The sequence below is a fragment of the Eretmochelys imbricata genome, chromosome 1 (assembly GCF_965152235.1).
Source record: "Eretmochelys imbricata isolate rEreImb1 chromosome 1, rEreImb1.hap1, whole genome shotgun sequence".
Lineage (NCBI taxonomy): Eukaryota > Metazoa > Chordata > Testudines > Cheloniidae > Eretmochelys > Eretmochelys imbricata.
Genome location: NC_135572.1, coordinates 263,962,205 through 263,983,269, shown reverse-complemented (window position 1 = coordinate 263,983,269; position 21,065 = coordinate 263,962,205). Strand labels below are relative to the sequence as shown.

The window sequence follows — 21,065 nt, the reverse complement described above, 5'->3', positions numbered from 1 at the left end:
AGAGGACTTCCCACAGAAGGGAACTACAACCCCCAAAACACCTCCCTCCCCTCTCTGCCTCCTCCTTCCTCCTGCTTGTTCTTGCTACACAAGGCAGTGTAGTAAGATAGGGCAAGATAGGGCATTTTCTGGGCTGACATTCAGTTTGTCACCTCAGCGGTGAAATATGACAGAGTTTTGGACCATGTTGTACTAGTGCGTGCAAAGAACTTGTTTAAAAAAAAATCGTTTTTCTACAGCGAAAGAAATATGTATCACTGTATTCTTTTGCTAGGAGTTACAACGGCAACATAAGAGTGCGTGACCTTAATCCGCAGGAATGTATTTGAACCAGTTCAAACAGGTTCAGCGTGGTTGAACCAGTTACTGAACCATCATTCTAAGTTAGTGCCTGAACCAGAGGCAAACTGGAGCAGGGGTGCCAGAATGGGGGCGGTGGGCAGGGGCCATGCCCCTGGCCCCCCTGCTTTTTACCAGCTGTAAGGACGAGCGAGGGAGGGCGGGCGAGTGGAACGAGGTGGGGCAGGGTCTTGGAGGGAAAAGGCAGTGCAAGGGTGGGGCCTCGGGAAGAAGGGGCAGGGCCTTGAGGGTGGCATGGAGGTGGGGCCATGGTTCGGGCACCTGTGGCCTCCCACTTTTAGGGTGCTTCCACCACTCCTGAACCAGAGAGTTAGGAAATATCGATGAACATGAACCAGAAATGAACCAGAATGTTTAACGGTTGGGCTCCCTGGAAACAGGACAGCAGGCTAGATGGATCAAGGATCTAAACCCGTACAGCAGGCCAGGGCGAGATTTCACAGAGCATTGGCCCACCTAGTGGGGTGATTTGTATTCCTAATCCAGAGCCCTGCTCCTCATCAGCAACGCTCCTATATCGACCAGCTCCACTCAAGGGGTTAATAAACTCTGTCTCACTTGGCTAAAGCTGCGAAGAATGAATCAGTTAAAGCTGTAAGTTATTTTGCTGCAGCTTCAATTCCCAGAAGCAGTGTGAGAGGCAGACTGGGCAGGGGAAGGATCAATCCTAAAGACTCCCTCGGTCTGCTGTAAGGAACAGAGGATAGCACGACGCGCTCTTGTGGGTTAGGGCCTGGGAGCTCATGGTTTTAAACTTGAAGCACAGGCACCAGAACCAAGATTAACCAAAGAGCGTGGCTCTCTAGTGGCTAGTCCAAGGGCAGAGGCTGAGCTACAGAAGCTGGGCTCTTTAGCTGAAGCCGCAATAGTGCTTACACAGCGCTTTTCATCAGCAGATCTCAAAGCACTTGACAAAGGAGGGCAGTGCCATCATCTCCTCTTTTACAGATGGGGAAACTGAGGCACAGAAAGGGGAATTGACTTACCCAAGGTCATCCAGCAGGCCAGTGGCAGAGCTAGGAATAAAAACCAAGTCTCCCGAGTCCCAGTCCAATACTTTATCTACTAGGTCACACTGCCACCCGCTAAGTGCTCATGGTTTGAGATCTAGAGGTCCCAAGTTCAATCCCCATTGCTGCCAGCCCACCTGGGGTATTGTGTTACACAAAAATTCAGACAGTGCCAAGGAGGCACAACCACTCCAGTCCTATGTATCCATCCCTTATTGCCCAGCCCAGCCACCCCCTCTGTGACCAACAGGCAAGTGACATACAGACATTCCTTCTCCCATCCCCTGACAGGGCATAACAAAGGCCTTAGGGGAAACAGCTAAGAGCAAAGCAATGAGAGCAGAAACCCTGCCCCACAATAGTACATGGAAAGCGCTGGCTCCCTCCTCAGCCTCAGGACTCTCAGGAACGATTAGCAGCTGGGAACTCAGGTCTCCCAACTCAGGTGATCCTTTTCCTCCCTGTACCCTGCAATCAAACACGCTCAGAGAACACGAAGGGGAGCAGAAAACAGGTGCCGCCACTCACTCTTTGCGCTGCTCAGCCAGCGAGCTGCCCCGTGTCAAGGCGAACATGTCAAACTCTTCCTCCAGTTTGCCAGAGCTGTCTAGGGACTTCAGCCCCGCACTGACGCTGCCGGAGCCCAGATCTGCGGGGGCAAGAGGGGAGCAAGGTACATCCACAGCACAAGGGACACACCATGAGACAGAGCGTGGAGGCTTGTGGAGCTAGTCTGAAAGCTTGATGCTAATTAAAAAATGTTCAACTTCTGCTTCGGGGCCCCCTTCCTCTCCCTCTGGGCAGTGGCTGCAGGGGAAAATCCATCTCTACGGCTATTCAATGGATGCATTTGCAGTTCAGACAAGGGCCCATCAAGAGCACCAGGTTCACCAGCTTTCTGCACTGATTCCTGGGTGATGTCTCTTCAAGACAGGTTAAGTCACACCCTAATAATTACAAACAATGCATCTGATTTCCCTCATGCCTCCTGTCCCCAGAGCACTCTACAAACATTAGCCAATTGACGCCCCTGTGCCCCTCCCTGGGGAGCTCCACACCCAGTAGAGGCCACTGCTTGGTTACTTACTTATGCCAGCCAGCTGAGAGGAGAGGCTGTTGGCAGCTTCGGGCGGCTTGTCTATCAGAGGAGCACTGGGCCCCTTGTTGATCCAACTGTTTTCCACCTCAATTGGGACCTTTGGGGAGAGAGGAGAGTTATTTTCTACTCCTGCAGCCTGGGCTTAGCCCTCACTGATCCCTGCCCGTTCCCCTCACCACGTGCATCTGAGACGGAGGCCCTCCTCAGCAAGAGACCTAGGCCACAGGGTCTGCCCCCTTCTCCTTGCAGGGAGTGGGCTGTGAATGGTGTCAAAGCAAGTTCTCCCTAGGTCACCATCCTCCCGTCTCTCCTGGATGCCAGCAGGTCAGGTGCTAGCTCAGAGGCCACAGCAGTGCTGATTCTGGTGCCTCTGATCCTCTTCCACGCGGGGACCTGCCCATCGCTGAGCAATACAAGACGAGCGTGGTGGTTGCTACCCCGACACCTGTCTGCCGTCGGTCTAGGGGTCACAACCCCCAGGTTGAGAGACCACGCTGGACACCCACATTGCTGCCAGCCCTAGATGAGACTTTGGGATTGGGAATGAAACATTTTCCCACGTGCCAGTGCAGCAGACCAGCTGGGTTTCAGAGCAGTGCTTACAGCCTGTGAGAAAGGCACAGCGATTCTCCCTCCACCCAACCCAAAAACAGCAGGGCATGGAGGATGCAAACCAGGCTTTGGTACATTCTTATCTGCAAGATGCCCAGAACCTTGCATGGGAAGGGAGCTCAGAGTTACCTTAATGGGCTGGCCAGCCCGGAGCCGCTCAAACCTGCAAGAAAGAGGTGAAATGAGACGACTTTCTATCGCAAGAGCTTTCATGGCTTCCAAGCATTTCAAGTAATTATTCACCCTAATCCTTCTGGCTTAACCCCTCACTCCAAGGGCTGGCTCGGCCTGCCCCTTCACACCTGGAGGAAGGAGAGACCCCTGTTTGGGACCTGAGTCTGACCCAAGGTAACAGATACTGGAGGAAATCCAAAGGGGGCATGTCCTGGCGGATGGCACAGGAAAGGGTCTAATGCCCCCCTGGAAGTATTCCCACCCCAAGTGACCCAGGAGTAGCTTTTCCTTTTCGATGGGAGAGGGGGAAATCCCCTTGCTTCCTCCCAGGATTCATTCAAATCTCCTACTAGTATTACAGGAGGGGCAGGTGGAATGTAGGAGAGTGGCCGATGCCTCTGCCCATGCTAGAGGTCTGGGTATCTACCCTCTCTGTTCTACTCAGCAGCCTCACGGCTTGGGGGCCTGCTCTGAAGCTCTCCTGTGCAGCCCAAAGGCAGATCCCTCCTCCCATCTGCCCCTTCAGGGCTGTGCTGCAGAGATCTCTTTATGTCCCATCAATAATTACACAAAGGCCAGCATCATGAAGGTACAGAGATGAACCAACACGAGTTGGAGCGGAGACAACCATGCGTTTTCTTGAGTCGAGGGAAGACGGTGGACCCGGGTTGATAGGCCTTACCAGTTACATTCACGGAAAGACACAGACAGTACATGGGGCAGAATGGGAGCTGCCATGGGAGAACGAGCCCGTGGCTTGTTCCTTGGGAGAGAGCTGGGCTGCTGTGTGAGAGGCAGGCAGGGAGAGGATGGGGGCGCGAGGCTTCGGGGTACCGTTCGTAGCGCAGGAACACGTTGTTGAGGTTGTCGTTGACGATGAGCAGCTCCTCCGTTAGCTGTTCGTGGAGGATACGGGGGATCAGCTCCAGCACGCGCTGCTGCATCGCTTTACACGTCCGGTTAAGTTCCTGCCCATGGTGAGAAGAAGGAACAGCAATGGTCAGGCCAAGGACACAGGGGTAGCCTGAGAGTTCACAGCATTGGGGGCTCTGGGTTTAATAGTCGAAGACTATTGGGTCTCTGCCAGCGAGGAGGTAAAAGCCAAGCCCATGGATACTAGCATGAGGGGCTCTTACGGTTACTGGCCTGGTTGGGTCTCCCAGCTCGGGAAAGCTAAAGATTGGGCCCCTGGTTAAGTAGAAATGCCCTATTTCCCAGTCAGAAATAGACAGTCAACCACCTTGGGAGACTATTCCATGGCCTAACAGCTCTCACTGGCGGGCAGCTTTTCCTTGCAGTTCAGACTAAATTTTCCCCTTTCTAAATTTCATCCTGTCACTCCTCATTATACTCTGTGAAAGCCCGCCCTAAATAATTCTCTCCGTAACATGCCCAGCCCCCTAGCAGCTAAGTGCAATTTCTCTCCTTGCAGGGTGTGAACACCACTCAGTTCACTGAGCCAGCACTTAGCCGAGCTCTTCGTATTTCTCTCTCCGCCTCAGACGTCTGCTGGAGATTCCTTACCTGAAGGAGTTCAAGGTCAGAGGGCTCAGCCTGTCCGGGCATCAGCTCTGTCAGCATCTCGGACATCACCTTCACGTTCCCATTCACCACTTCCAGCTCGCTGCGCAGCTTCCCAATCTGCAAAGGCAAGAGGAAAGTGCTGACCAGGATCTGACTGCCCACAGCCTGGACTAAGGAAGGCTACAGGGTTAAGGGCTAAGAGAACTGCTACTGCGGCAGACATGACTCTGACTCCTTGGTTACAGTCTCAGGAGCTCTACCAGCTGGGAATTTTCTAGGCCCTCTAGTTACCATCTCACGGGGCTCCATTTGCTGGAGATAGAACCCAGGCCACCACCAATACCTTCTGCTGCCAGGCCTCAATCTCCAGGCTGACTTCCTGCATTTTATGCACTGGCACAAGCTGCTGTTGTGACCCAGGTCCCCCTTTGCAACCATTCAGAGAGTCTCACTTGCAAAACGAACAGTGCAGGTGAACAAAATTAACCTCAGTCCGAGTGTGAGCCTGCGCTGAGTGACAGAAGTGGCTAATAAGCCTTGGGAGAGCAGTTAATTCACCTCCCATTAGTGCAAGGGCACTAAGTCCGCTAGAAGCTGGATAATTCCATCCTTCTAGGGGAAGGGAGGTGAGAATCTGATGTCATGTTGAGTCAATGGCAGCGTGGAGGAGCATGGACAGGGAAAAGAGTGGAATCACTGGCTTCCGGACACTTCCTCCCCGGGCAGAGCTGACAGCCAGGAGAGTCATTCATACACGTGGAGAAAAATCAGCAGGGAGTGGGGCAAAGAGAGATGAAAATGAGGCACTGGCTGAGCAAACTGTTGCCATGATGAGACGTTGAGGAAATGGAAGCCAGGAGCCTGTTCCTGTAAAACCTCTGTGTCCCCGCACCACTCCTCACCTGTGTGGTTGTGCATCAGGAGATGCCATCTCCTTTTTAAGCTCATCCTGGGCGGATTCCTTTGGGATGTCACTGCTCCGTGTTGGTGACATCGCAGCTTGGCGTGACTGAATCCCTAGGGCGTTCTAGAGGGGCAGCACCGTCCGGAGGAAGGGGGAGCCCAGGGGCAGCTGTGTTGTGACCAAGAGCCTCAAAGCGAGGGGAGGCAGCAGCAGCAGCACTGGGCCTGTGTTCTGCTTACCTGCTCTGGTGTGGGTGTGATGGGGGCATCGCTGGAGGCACCCGGCCCCCCCGGCAAGGAGACAGGATGCAGGATGGAGTCTACTCCCTGAGGGGAGTCGCCAGCAGGCGAGTTCTGTTCGGACGGAGAATCAGAGCTATACACAGTCTAGAGAGAGAGAAGAACAAGCACAGCGCAAGAGAGAGGAACCAGACAGCTCACAGGTGAGAGGACACAGCTGCTAGAGAGGAATGTTTATACAAACTCACTGTCTGTTTCCAACAGCTCTGCCTGTTTCTCCTTACCATATCTTCTAGGGCCCCTGTGTGCCCCTCACCACCCCACTCCCATGGCTTCTGCGCTCTGGGCACAGCCCCTTTCCACCCACACAGGGTCCCACATGTAGACTGCAATCAGAGATCCTTACTCCTAAGGTGAGCTCTGTGGGCTGGCTGCAGTCACAGTCCCATGCCCCAGCCCCAGCCCCAGAGCCGCCATATGGCAGCAGCCATATCTCCTCCCGTCAGAGACCCCCCCTTACCCTCTGCGGTGTGTGGATGGGCGACAACATGTCGAGGTCAGTCATGGGGAACTCCAGGCCTTTCCTCCTCAGGTCTTCGTAGACAGCTACAACGCCTGTCAGGTCTGGTAAGCTGCGGAACGCATCTGCCCAGGACTGGGGAGAGAAGCAGACGTGCATACCATGAGCAGTTAAAGCATGCACCCTTCCACACAAGCACCTAAGGGCAACATAACCCAGGTCAGGGCCCATGCTCTGGAGATCAGTGCTTGGCACTGCTGAGCCAGAGATCCACATCCCATTCTCGGCTCCAGGAACTGGAAGAGCTGTGGGGGTGAGGCCCGGTGGCCTAGAAGTTGTTAATCAGCACAGCATTGTGGGATACCCTGGTTCCTTGCTCCCCTACTGACCAGCATCTTGCCAAGTGCTTTGGAGGGAGGAGAGAGAGGGGCCCTGCCCGGCAATCAGACTCGCCGACTCCTTCCGTCCCTCACTCACCTGTATGAGAGTCAGCACCTTGTCATGCACTATGGTGGGTGGGTTGTTCTTAGGGAGGATGATTCTCACCAGGACGCTTTCCACAAAATCTTGGCTGGCCACGAGAACGTGGAAGCGGTGGCCGCAGTTTTTAACGCACGTCTCCAGAACCTGCAGAGTCACAGGGGCGTTAGTTACAGGCCCCTCCATCCCAACCAGTTTGCCTCGCTCCTCTAACTGGCGGGAATGGAGTCCCCGCCTTTCAGTTTGAGGGGAGGTGTTAGCGCTTCCACCACACATCCTCCAGGTGTCTGGAGATGGAATGTCCACACGGTAGAGGTGTGAGAAGTGGGAGGAAGGAGGGGGTGGAGGGAGGGACCCTTCACCTTGGTGGGATCCTCATAACTGCTGGCTAGCTCAGCTTCCTAGCTGAAGGGTGGGGAGTGGCTTTACCTGAGCCAATTCAGGATCAGCTGGTACACAGGGCTCTAAAAGGAAAACCCCACATGATGGTATCCCTCATCGCACTTGAAGTAAAGCCTGCCAGATTTGCCACATGCCCGGGCGTGGGGAGCCCTGGCTCCTACAGGAACCCCGGCCTTCCCCACTCAGACAGCAGGAATCACATGGTGTCACTCACTCTGCAGCTCCCAAGATGCAAGTGTCCCCACTGCACCATCCTCTTGACTCCAGATCCCAGACTCCCTTTACAGTGCCATCCCACACCTTAGTCCAAGGCCCCTTGTCCCCACTCCCAGACTGTGAATACCACTCCCACAGACAACTCCATAACCTCCCTGTCTTATTTGGTTCCGACAGTGACCAATTGAGCTGTACTGTGGTAACCCCTGGAGATGGCAAGGGCCAATGGTAGAGCAACCCAAGGACCTAGCCTAACAGCAGGGTTCATGGAGCTGAGAAAGGGATCACACCACTCACTGTCAAAGCCAGCATGACCTCATGGAAGTTCTTATTTCCTACGATCCGCTTCTTTATGGCTCGGAAGGCATCTTTGGGCCTGGAGAAAGATTACACAGGGGGCTGCACTGGCTGAAGAGACACAAAACAATATGTCTGCCAGCTTCCAGGCACTTGCAGTGAGGGCTGCAATCAGCCAACGATTTGCCCCCAGGCTTGTGCGGTGGCCCAAAGCAACAACGAGTGAGCTGGCTCCCCGTGGTGGCTCTGCCTCGGGAGCAGTCGTTAACACTAGCAAGTTACATTTCCTGGAGCCACGGGCACCTGTGCTGACACCATTGACAATCCACCACGTGCAGAGCGAGGCAGAGAGAGCGAGAAAGAGCAGACAAAAGGAGCTGCACTAGGAACACGACATTCCTGGATTCACCAGCTGGGACAGAGCAAAATCCTGTGCCAGAAGGGGGAAATTCCACTTCTACGCAGAGATGTTATCCTGAAACCTTAGGAAAAGCACCACCGATGGAATGAACTTCCAGCTGCAATGCAGGGAAGACACAGTGGCAGTGTCATGTCAGAGAGCGAGAGAGACAAGCTGTAACTGAGTTGGTGCCTTTCACACTTTCTTGGTCAGGATGAAAGTGCTGCGGCACAAGTGCACCTCAATACTGCGTGAGGACAGGGTGATGGACTGTCGTGCGCAGGCAGAGCTGACCGAGACTGGGGTCAAGGCTGTAACAGCAGGTGGTGCCGAAGGGTCAGAATAAAGTGCATTTTATGGGGGATGGGATGGGAGTAACAGGGGGTGCTGCAGGTCAGGACTGAGGTGCATTGGCTGAGCTGTCTGGGGCCCAGAGCTGGACCAGCAAGAGGACTGCAGGCTAGGCCTGAGGGACAAGGAGAGAGCTAGGAGTGCGTGTGCAGTGAGGACACCAGGACTGGAACAGAAGAGATACTACAGGTTGCTGCTGAGATGTGCTAACAAAGATGGGTGATTCAGAGAATAAAAAGCTTTGTAAGTGGAGACTGGGCCATCCTAGGAGCTCTCACTCCAATCCCACGCTGCTGTGGGCGGGACAGAGGGAGCAGCGAAGCCCCCATTTTGGATTTCATGTAGCATCATTCCTGTTACATACTGTTCTTGACGTCTCTGCAGCCAGAGGGAATGGCCCCTTTGGAGCTCACCAGCAAACCCACTGAGGGTTATTTATAGGGTCCCAAGTTAACATGCCTGGCATTCCCTGGATTTCTGAATGTCTTGTCTTAGGGCTGCTCAGGGAGAGGGGACCTTGGACCTCCCACCCCCTTGCATAGGTCTGACTTACTGTGTATGAAAATACCTGAGAGCACAACTCCCAGGGAGAGAAACAGCAAGCTATAAAGAAGGAATACAACAGAATAAAAGAATTTTAAACTTTGCTTCATCAGAGGGGATGAGAACTTGCTTGAATCGGGTGTAAGTGGGGAACCTGATGGCCCATTTGATAAACTGCTCCCCATGCTGGAATTCTGGGGCATAATGAATGAGGCCTTTGGCAGCTGACATTAGCTAGGCTGCCCCTCTAACTCCCTCTACCAAAGCCCTTACCCTGGGCGTGTCCGGTGACCCGGCTTTTTAATCCCACCAACCCATGCTGCCAGGAGATCTGACTGTACAGGCTGTGTGTGTTTTTGGAGATGCATACACAGCAGACTCTGGGGTTGCAGCATGTAGGTGCGCACCGCTTAGTGGGGCCGGCTCCCTTACCCTTCCTCCGTCTCGTTAATGATGTCACAAATCTCCATGTTGAGGGCCCAGTTCTCGCTCTGCAGGGATCCATCGGTAGCTTTCTCTGGGGAAAGGAAAAACAGGACAAGGCTAAGAATGGCCCTGGTTTGCCTCTGACTATTGCTCAGTAGTCAACTGTGAGGAGTGTGGACACCTAGGAATGAAAGGCTGCTCTCACATGGTGGTGGGAGCCAGGCTGCCAAAACGATGCCCCTCCAGGAATCTTAACCAAAAGGAATGTGGCCAGAATATCCCTGTAAAATCCCAACCCAGCCTGGTGAGGGGAGCCTGCTGCCCAGTAGGTGGCACTATTGTAAACAGCTTTACTGGTTAGCAATGTTTTTGCTCCAAGTCAGCATTGCCCATCCACTTTGTTCACTACCTCACTGAGCTTCACACTAGGTGCAGACTTAGGGGAAGAGGCTCAGATGGGAAGGCGTGGCCAGTGAACTCCAAAATACAGTGACACTGTAATGGGAACAATGCTGCACAGCCAGCAAGGGGAGCAACACCACACCGGGCCAGATCCTTCTCTCAATTTCTCTGGTTTAACTCTTGCTTTAAGTGAGAGCAGAATCACGCCCCTTGTTTTTATGTAGGCCCTACAAAAACAAAAAGCTGCTTAGTTTTTAAGTTTCTCTTCCCATGAAACCAAAACATCTGGCCCTTTAGAATGTGAGGAGCATGAAGGGAAGTGGGTTCCAGCACCAAGTTGGGGCAATGTCAGTCCCATTCTGACTGTGTCTCCTTTAATTAGGAGTTCCTGAATTTGCCATGATGTTATTCATGGCTGAATCCTGAGCAACAAGCTGCTATTACTCAGAGTTACCAGTGCCTCCACCCTGTAATCAGCCAAGCCTCAGTCCTACCCTGCACCCACTGGTTAGAGGACTGGATAGGCTAGGAATCCTGCCAGCTTGCAGGGGGAAAATAACACTAACCAGGCAGACAGGCAGCTGGGACTCTATATATAGAGAAATTGAGGGATGGGCATGGGAAGACAAGTAAATACAATACAACTGATCGGCATGCCGCACACACAGAAGTGCTAGGGACCAGAGAGGATCTTTCCCAACCCCCCATCCCATTTTCTAAACTGCTCACTGATCACACGGGGCCAGAGTTTCAGAAGAGCTCAGGGACAGAGTTTCAAGTGCGCAGCAGCCACAAGCTGGGCCTGGTTTTTCAAAAGAGCTCAGCCCCATTTAGGCACCTAATTAAAGGCCAGATATTCAAAAGTGCTGAGCACTCAGCATTGTGAGCTCTCTGGAATATCGGGCCCTTCGAGTCATGTGGATGCCCCTCTCCCTCCCCTTCAGAAACAGCCCTCTGCAGATCTGTCTTCCCTCCCCATTTCTGACCCAACCATTCTACTATCATCAGAGAAACAGCTAATGGTCTTGATGAAGACTGTAGTCCCTTACAATGCATCCCTTCCTGCTGGCATTGGAAAGGGGGCAGGGACAAGACAGCGGGGGGTAGGATTAGAGAAGGTCTTTGCTACTCCTAGATAAAGAAATAAAATAAAATCCCTGCATTTCTGGATATGATGCCACTAATGCAGGAGTGGGAACACACTCTGCAATGCAGCCCATGGCTACCTTCATTGTGTATATGGCTATGCATCCCTCAGAGATTACAAATCTAGGCAGGCGATTGCCCAGCAATCTGCTCCCTTTAATGCAGCACTGGAAAGGTCTGGCTCGTCGGTTCCTCCTGCCCCACTGCTGTACCCTGAAGGCTCCGGGCAGATCAGGTGACTCTTTTTACTTCAATAAATAAGTTTTAAAATGCTGGTCTTTGAGATATCCCCTTTCCCAGTACTCCGGTGGGTACATCCTGCCCATTATAAACCTCAGCACAAAATCCAAGACAGCTGCATACTCTGCCATACTGTCTGTTACCAGTCCACCTGCATCGAAGGGCACAAGTAACACCATGCACACTCTACTGAAAAGGGCGTGTACACAAGCACACCATTCTCCCACCTCACAAAAAAACCCAATCACACGTGGATGGAGAAAGGGAGCCACCTCACTTGTGCACAGGAGAAGAGGCAGCAATGGATGGGGCTGCTGGACAATCTTCAGCAACAAGAGAAACTGGAGGGTGGGGATGGAAAGAAAGCTGCTCACAACCATCCTGGCTTCCTTTGGATGCAAGAGTCCCTCAACCCTCCCCCCCTCAACCCTGAATAGCCTCTGCAGGCACCCTCCCCCCACTTTCCTAGGCCTGATTTCACACAGTGAGCTGGATCACCCTCATGCAAAGAGATCCTTTCAAGGTCTGGGAGGGTATTTACGTTTCAGAAAGGAATGCAAACAAGCTGCATACACTCCTCTGGCTGGCTGTTCACCTACCAGAAAGAGAGGATTCCAAATAGGTGACATATATGTACACAAATGGCCACAAAAGAATGCACCACTGTTCACTGATTCAGCCATCCTATCTGGCTGTGGCCAATGACAGGTGGTGCACCTGCTAAAAATGCAATGCACACTCAAAAAAAAAAAAAAAAAATCAGAGTAGAGAGCAGTATTTAGGTTAGGGTTGCCAAGTGTCCAGTTTTTGACTGGAACATCCGGTTGAAAAGGGAACCTGCCGGTTCCAGTCAGTTAAAAATCCAGTTGGCGGGGCTGGCAGGCTCTTTACCTGGTTCCGTGCGCATCCTGGCAACATGTCCCTCAGCTCCTAGGTGCAGGGGTGACCAGGGAGGCTCCGCACACTGCCCCTGCCCTGAGTGCCGGCTCTGCAACTCCTATTGGCCAGGAACCATGGCCAATAGGAGCAGTGGAGACGGCGCCTGCGGGCAGAGGCAGCGTGCATCATGCAAAGCCGCCCGGCCCCTCCGCCTAGGAGGCAAGGGACATGTCGCCACTCTGGGGAGCCCCCCGAGGTAAACATCACCGGGAGCCCAATCCTTGCACCCCCTCCCATACCCCAACCCCCTGCCACAGCTTGGAGCCCCCTCCAGCATCCAAACTCCATCATGGAGCCCACCCCCACACCCCTGCACTCCAACCCTGTGCCCTAGCCTGGAGCCCCCTCCCGCACCCTGAACCCCTCATTTCTGGCCCCACCCTGGAACCCGCAGCCCCAGCCCAGAGCCCGTACCCCCTCCCATACCCCAATCCCCTGCCTCAGCCCACAGCCCCCTTCTACACTCCGAACCCCTAGGCTCCACCCCCAGCCCCCTACTGCACCCAAATCCCTCATCTCTGGCCCCAGCCCAGAGCCCACACCCCAACCCCCTGCCCCAGCCCAGAGCCCCCTCCCACACCCTGAACCGCTCATTTCTGGCCCCAACCTGGAACCCGCAGCCCCAGCCGGAGCCCTCACCCACTCCCGCACCCCAACCCCCTGCCCCAGCCCAGTGAAAATGAGAAAGTAAGTGAGTGAGGGCGTGGGTAGGGTGACCAGACAGCAAATGTGAAAAATCAGGACGGGGGTGGGGGAGGGGCAATAGGAGCCTATATAAGAAAAAGACCAAAAATCTGGACTGTCCCTATAAAATCAGGACATCTGGTCACCCTAGGTGTAGGAGACCGAGTGACAGAAGGAGTGGGGGATGGAGTCAGTTGCCAACCCTAATCTGGGTGCATGGAAAGATATGAGTATGATTGTGAAACAGATCCAAAAACAAAGCACCAGGAACAACCCTAAACAGTGTAGGGGCCGGACTAGCTGATCTAACAGGCCTTTTCTGCCTCTAACTTCTATTATCTCATGATGGACCATTTTAAAACACCTGTTCTCAGCATTGCACATCCAGGCTGCTCTTTGAGACAGCTGGAGTTATTTCCCTTATAATCCTTCTGGCTCCTATGCAATAACGGACTATCTGAGCTCAATACGAGACGACGGAGTTTTCTCCGAGACAGGAAATCCTGGACTTTACTGCTTTGTTGGAGCTTTGGCGGAAAACAAAGTCTGTTATTGCTCACATGAAGGATCAAAAAGCAGGGCCCTGTTTCATGAGCTGTAATTAGTACATGAGCTGTCTGCACCTCATGAAATCTGATGCCTGCGAGCCCGAGTACTGCACAGAACAGCGATAGATTCCTAAGGCAGGAGGCACAAGAGCCTGAATACGACTGGTTTCAGAGCAGCAGCCATGTTAGTCTGTATTCGCAAACACAAAAGGAGGACTTGTGGCACCTTAGAGACTAACACATTTATTTGAGCATAAGCTTCCGTGAGCTACAGCTCACTTCACAGGATGCATTCAGTGGAAAATACAGTGGGGAGATTTATAGGCAACCACACACCACACAACAGAACCACTAACCCAGGAACCTATCCTTGCAACAAAGCCCATTGCCAACTGTGTCCACATATCTATTCAGGGGACACCATCATAAGGCCTAATCACATCAGCCACAAAATTAGAGGCTCATTCACCTGCACATCTACCAATGTGATATATGCCATCATGTGCCAGCAATGCCCCTCTGCCATGTACATTGGCCAAACTGGACAGTCTCTACATAAAAGAATAAATGGACGCAAATCAGATGTCAAGAATTAGAACATTCAGAAACCAGTCGGAGAACACTTCAATTTCTTTGGTCACTCGATTACAGACCTAAAAGTGGCAATTCTTCCACAAAAGAACTTCAAAAACAGACTCCAAAGAGAGACTGCTGAACTGGAATTAATTTGCAAACTGGATAAAATTAACTTAGGCTTGAATAAAGACTGGGAGTGGATGGGTCATTATACAAAGTAAAACTATTTCCCATGTTTATTCCCCCCGCTGTTCCTCAGACGTTCTTGTCAACTGCTGGAAATGGCCCACCTTGATTATCACTACAAAAAGATTTTTCCCCCCCTGCTCTCCTGCTGGTAATAGCTCACCTTACCTGATCACTCTCCTTACAGTGTGTATGGTAACACCCATTATTTCATGTTCTCTGTGTATACAAATCTCCCCACTTTATTTTCCACTGCATGCAACCGATGAAGTGAGCTGTAGCTCACGAAAGCTTATGCTCAAATAAATTTGTTAGTCTCTAAGGTGCCACAAGTCCTCCTGTTCTTTTTGTGAATACGATTGGCCACTCAACATTCCAAATTGCAGAGGTCATCAGAGAATATCCTATGGCATTCCCAAGAGCTGGAATCTGATTGGCAATAGCACATTCCAAGCTGACTGCACGTCCGCCCCATAGAAACTTCAGAGCCATTTAATTTTGGCAGTTAATCTAGCTCCAGATGTTGAGGAACCACTGAACCTTGTGGAACCATATTGCTCTATGGGCTGGTCAGGTTAATCCAGGCTGCTGGGAATTCTGGCATGCTTCAAACCCAAATCATCTCCTCTTTTCCCTCAAACAGCAGCTCCAATGCCCAGGCATATATGAGCGAAGAACTGAATCTCACTTTTTTTTCCCCGCCTGCTCTTTAAAATTTTCCTGCTTATTGTGACTAAGTTATCAAAGCTATTTGTGTTCTAAAGATGGGAGTCAATTCCAGACCTGGCATAAGTAGTACAGTGGAGGTGCATCTGCTCATTCCAAGACTGAATTGGACCTAGGGACTTTATTAATTTGTCAGTCTCTCTCCTCTTCCTTCCCAATCCTGCTGGGGAGAGCACGGTGCTGGATTTGTGATCTCATACAACCATTCCTGTGGCAGCAAGATGTCATGTGGCAAACAAGTCAGAGTACTGGAGAAGCTAGAGACAGAAGAGATCAATCAGCCTCCAAGACCTCTGTCTCCTTCCTCCCTCTCTTCAGCATTGAAGAACCGCTCACAAGTCAGCCACCACCCAGAAACTCCTCTCTTCATCTATATTCTGAAAGGCTCTCCAGTAACAAGTCAGAGTCTATAATCCCCTCCAGAGCCTCCTCCAATTCATCCTTATGCCTTTTGCCAACATTCCCTGTAGTGCTTTGTTCAGTCTAGTTTTAAAAGGTTTTGCAAAGGGCTGAGCACTCAACTCCCACTGACTTCAGTTCGAGTGGAGAGTGCTCAGCATTTCATGGGATCATGACCATGGAGATCCAGCAGAAAGTGACATCAGAGACAATGCACCCTCCAGCCAAGTTCTCCCTGGCTTCCTGTCCAACTCAGAATCCTGTACAAAATCTCCCTATCAAGATCTATGCTTTCCCCTCCTGTGAAGAAACCTATGGGAGGAGATACAAGCTCAGGAAAGTCTCCACAATTCAAACTCTATCTACATTCTTCCCTCAAAGGGAGGGGTTTCCACTTTAGAGAGAGGGGAGGGAGTGTGGTTCAAAACCATGTCCAGGCTGAGGATCCACAGAGACATGCTGCTCCAAACCTGTGGGCAGTTGGGCCTTTACACTTCTTCCCCTGCTCCCCTTCCATCAGGCAGCACGGTTTCCTAAGCTGTACTGCAAATACCTGTTCTGTGCTGGGCTCTTCCAAGGGGTGCAGGCCCTGAAGCGGTGTTAATGCTTATCACAGCAGCATTAGCTTTCAGATACCTGTGTGGTTCTGAGGGGGGGCATGCTGAAGAGAACGGCTGCTCTCCGATTCTCTTCTCTCTCACCCCCTGAAACTGCAAGCCCCAAGTCCATGGAGCTGGGATGGAGGGACCTCTAGGAGGTGGAGAGGGGATGCTGCATTGGCTTCACTTCTTTCCTTTCAATAGTGGGTGTTTAGAGGGTGTTTCTGGTGTATTATATTTTGTTCACCTCTGTACATCACAACGGACGGCCTCATATCTCCCTGGCCTTTGCCACCCCACCCCCCCTCTAAAATTAGCTCTTCCTATTTATCATCTTCCTTAAATACTACACTCCTCTATGCCTCCCCACAGGATAGAGACTTGAATAGAGACTGGGAATAGAATAGAGACTCATTATACAAAGTAAAACTATTTCCCCTTGTTTATTCCTCCCCCCCACTGTGCCTCAGACCTTCTTGTTAACTCCTGGAAATGTGCTGGAAATGGCCTACCTTGATTATCACTTCAAAAGGTTTTCTCTCCCCCCACCCCACTCTCCTGCTGGTAATAGCTCATCTTAAGTGATCACTCTCCTTACAATGTGTATGATAAACACCCATTTTTTCATGGTCTGTGTGTATATAAATCTCCTCACTGTATTTTCCACTTCATGCATCTGATGAAGTGAGCTGTAGCTCACGAAAGCTTATGCTCAAATAAATTTGTTAGTCTCTAAGGTGCCACAAGTACTCCTTTTCTTTTTGCGAATATAGACTAACACGGCTGCTACTCTAAAATCCCCACAGGAAGTGGCAGACCTCTCTCTCCAAGCTATCCCCACCCCCTGATACAACCAAGCTCTGTTTGTTCTGCATTGTGTTGCAATTTTCTTTAAACTCCAGGTGTCAAGGTCTGGGAGTGTGAGGTATGGGTGATTCCCTGCCCTTTCCCCTAGGGTCTATAGGGCCTTGTTACACTTGGAGAGCTTCCTCGTATTGTTGTGTTTTTTCCCTCTTAGGGATTTTCTTGTAGCTCTTAGGGACCACAGAAACCCTCATGTGCAGAAAATCCACACACTCGGCAGATGGAACGTTTTTCTGTGGATTGGGAGGTTTCTTTCCTTGGTCAAAGCTCTTATTTTAAAAGGAAGTTTCTGGCCTCCTGGGTTGGGAAGGGCCTTCAGGATATAACAACATGATAGAGCCTGATCTTGTGGTTAACTCCCAAGACTGAGAGTCCAGAGCTGGAGAAACTATTCCTGGCCTGCAACTGACTTGCTGAGCAAGTCACTGAGGTTCTCTGAGCCTCAGTTTCCCCAAATGAAAAATAACAAAGATATACTGTAAAGTACTGAGATCCTCAGATGGAATGCACCACAGAAGTGCAAAGTATTTTTATTACTGTGTTCAGTGTCTTTCACTGCAAAGCGTTTTACAGGCTTTACAAACCAGACACACCAAGTTGCTTCATTCCCCTAGTCATTTAAGCTGTTGCACTATTATCTTTCTGAGTCTGCAGACCACCGGAAATAGTAGCACTATGCTGGTTTAGTGCTCAAGACTCATGGGTTCTATACCCAACTTAGCCATTGTCCTGCTGCGTGACACTGGGCAAGTCACTGTCTTATGTCTCAGGTTTACCTGACTGTAAAGTGAGCATAATAGAACATCACAGGGGCGTTGTGAGGCAGTGCTCAAAGGGAAAGAACGTGTTCCCATTTATAGATGCCAGCTCTTTCCCCATCACCTTTGTAAAACTGTAACCCTCTCCATGCTGGCTTCTTCATCACTGGCTACAACACCCTCACCCCTCTGGGCTCTCCTCTCTCTCACATCTCAAGTACTGCAGACACGAGGCTCTCCTCTGCCATGTCCCCCTCCATCAACAGCCCGGGATACACTGGCCTCCTCCCTTTTCTGCTGACTTGTTGCCTGGAAACCCCCGCTACATCAGAAACAGGAATTCAGGAGAAGTTGGTCATGATCTGGTTACCGCCATTCCAACCAGGACATGAGGTAGGGAAAGAAGTGGAGGCCTGTAGCATCTAAGGGTGGGTTTAAGCAAACCTGACCAAATGTAACATGCAGGATCCATTCACTTCATGAATGGATCCATTCATCCGATGAAGTGAGCTGTAGCTCACGAAAGCTAATGCTCAAATAAATTGGTTAGTCTCTAAGGTGCCACAAGTACTCCTTTTCTTTTTGCGAATACAGACTAACACGGCTGTTACTCTGAAACCTGTTATTCTTGAAGGGTCCAGGAGAATGCTCCTCCAGAAAATAATTGACAATGCATCTGCCTGCTGTCTGTTACAGATTACACGGAATCACTGTATGAGCGACCCCTTCCCCCACACTGCTGTACCACATACTGTGGACCTGGCTGCTGCCCTCCACTCCAGAGCGTGCCACACTTCAGCAGTGCTCTATTTCTATAGTTTCCACAGTGCTTTGGGCTCTTTGGAATGAATAGCACTTATAGCAACATAAACATGGGGCCAGTGTTTCAAGATGAAAGACCAAGGCACCCTGTCTCGGTGCCTGATGCTAGGTAGCAACATGGGTGTGCGCCTGTGTAAATTCCAAAACAAGACACTCCATTGCACACGCTTCTCTTCTTGAAGAGAGGATGAGAGAACAAGCATGTGACAGATGTTAGTCACATTGCTTAAAGCACAACTGAAAGGCATTCAGATACCACACTGATGAGTGCACCGTAAGAACCCGAATAGAATAGAATGTCATGGGAAATCCACTGGATGATTTTGATGGGTATCAGGGAGAAGGTTTTAGTGGGTGGGGGCAGGGGCAGGGAAGAGAAGGGAGAAAAAGGTATCCACTCTTCTTCTCTTCAGCTAAGCAAACTTCCCTCCCACTTCTCCTATGACACCCTGTAGACTCAGCTCTGTGAGAGAGGAAGGGCTAAGCAGGGTGGAAGGAACTAGAAGGCCCCCATGGGTGAGAGGAATGTAGGTCTCTGACATGACAGAGGCTTGGTGGTGGTGGCATAGCCACAGGGATTCCTGTGGCAAACGTGCTTAAACAGCCTGTCATCAGTATCACGGGTTCAATTAGTGAGTGACTTCCTTCAGGCTGTCAAAGAAAGTCTGCAGAAGGTTGCAAAGTCTGAAACAAAACACTGTGGAACTGACAGGCAAACAAGGAAAGGACCAGAAACCAAGGACAGGCCTAGTTCCCAGGGACACAAGATTTCCCTGAAAAATTGAAAAAAATATTACACCACACAAGCAGGCAGTCTTTATACATATTTTTAAAGGAAACTTTGTTAAACACTTAAAAAAAAAACAAAAACTTACTGTGTATCCCTCCCTGCTTTGTTGCTCCAGTCCTTTCTTGCACTTTCTCTCTAAAACAATTTTCCAATTTCTTGTTCTACCCTTAGTTTTTTATCTTTATATTAGTTTCCTCTCTTCCTTTCGTTAAACTCAGCCACAGACTAAGAGGAATGCTGTTCTTCCTAGATTTGCAAGGTCTTGGATTGGACGCTATTTATTCTCAAGTTCTTAGAGGTGATGTACGTCTAAGATATCCTGCCTTTCTAAAAACTTGATAGATGAAGACACATTCCCTGCCCTATCTGTAAAGCATTAGGGAAATACCTGGTGCTATAGAAAAGGCCCCAATCCTAAAAAAACTCCAGCTAATAACTAACTCAATGAGTAGAAATCAATTAGTACTAAAACATAACATGTTTACACTGAACGAGCCTATTCTTCAGCTAGGGAAGATGCCCTAATTAAGAGAGCTCAGTTAAACAGATTAGCAAATACAAACAAGACTTCCCTGTTAGAAATTCCACAGATTTTGCCAAAGCTTCCCACAGATTTCTATCAAGACTGATCACGGGTCTTGTGGCCTGTGGCAGGGGCGAGAAGGATAATGCACAAGAAGATGGAGGGTGTGAGGAGCCAAGTAAGGAATTAGCCTATGGCAGGGCCAGGTGCATACAGTTATTACAGGTTTCAGAGTAACAGCCGTGTTAGTCTGTAGTCGCAAAAAGAAAAGGAGTACTTGTGGCACCTTAGAGACTAACCAATTTATTTGAGCATTAGCTTTCGTGAGCTACAGCTCACTTCATCGGATACATACTGTGGAAAGTGTAGAAGATCTTTTTATACACACAAAGCATGAAAAATTACCTCCGCCCACCCCACTCTCCTGCTGGTAATAGCTTATCTAAAGTGATCACTCTCCTTACAATGTATTACAGTGCCATAAACTTAGAGACGCATGCACAACCCTTGCCCTGTAGGGCTGGCTGTGAAGCTGCCATGAGCATGTGTCCTTCCCCCCAAAACTAGCTGGGGCCCCAATAATTGCACCGGTCGGGCTGGGCGGCTCCAAGGGCAGGGAGCAGATATTACAACTCCCCTCCCGACAGCGGGCGCCTATGGGCTGTTCCTGCGGTTCCCTTCCTCTACAGGCACCTACCACCCCTACCGAGGCGAGGGCGCCCGGCTCTGGTGAGCTCCTTCTCGGGCGCGCCCAGCAGCGAGAGGCGCCAGGTTTGTTACCATAGGGTCGCCGCCGCCCCAGCCAATAGGCAGCCCCAGAGAACTGTGAGGCCGGACACCCGCTCCCAGCCCCGCCCCCTCGCAGGAGACGTGGCTCTCGCCACCGGGGCCCTTTAAATAAGAAAAATCCCGAGACCCCCGCGCACGGGGATTGGCTGGCAGGGGAGCCCCCTAGGGCCCGCCTCCCCGCCCGCTCCCTATTGGCCGCTGGTGCCAGTCAAACAAATGTGCCTCGCCTCCTTATTGGCCAGAACCGTGTCAATCCCGCCTTGAGGCCGTAGGACTCGCCCAGCCGCTCGCGCCTACCCAGCACCCAACTGCTGTCGCTGCTTCCCAGAGGAGGGGGCTGAGTTGGCGGCGGAGTCCGAGCGGCCGGGACGTGGGGTAAGGGGGGGCTGAGGGACTCACCGATGCGCTGCCCCACGGGGGAGCTGAAGGGGCTGCCCAGGAGAAACTCCATCGCCGCCGCCGCAGCACAGCCCAGTAATCAGCTGACAGCGCGGGCGCCCGTCACGTGACCTCCCCC

General features: G+C 51.3%; 1 protein-coding gene across 5 annotated transcripts in view; it reads right to left on the bottom strand.

Moving 5' to 3' along the window:
* The window catches only part of TOM1 (target of myb1 membrane trafficking protein), a 28,009-nt gene extending 6,944 nt beyond the window's left edge, over nt 1–21,065 (bottom strand). For 3 of the 5 annotated variants that reach the window (XM_077829232.1, XM_077829258.1, XM_077829268.1), the window contains exons 1-11: nt 20,948–21,065; nt 9,564–9,648; nt 7,838–7,916; nt 6,920–7,069; nt 6,443–6,577; nt 5,923–6,069; nt 4,780–4,896; nt 4,090–4,223; nt 3,211–3,244; nt 2,458–2,566; nt 1,899–2,019 (exon numbers count right to left, since the gene is read on the bottom strand). In XM_077829232.1, coding sequence (XP_077685358.1) covers nt 1,899–2,019; nt 2,458–2,566; nt 3,211–3,244; nt 4,090–4,223; nt 4,780–4,896; nt 5,923–6,069; nt 6,443–6,577; nt 6,920–7,069; nt 7,838–7,916; nt 9,564–9,648; nt 20,948–20,999 — 1,163 coding nt within the window. In that variant the 5' untranslated portion in view covers nt 21,000–21,065. Of the gene's footprint in view, nt 1–1,898; nt 2,020–2,457; nt 2,567–3,210; nt 3,245–4,089; nt 4,224–4,779; nt 4,897–5,922; nt 6,070–6,442; nt 6,578–6,919; nt 7,070–7,837; nt 7,917–9,563; nt 9,649–15,061; nt 15,194–20,947 lie in introns of those variants that run through there. The other 2 variants (XM_077829248.1, XM_077829240.1) reach the window with 2 other exon arrangements.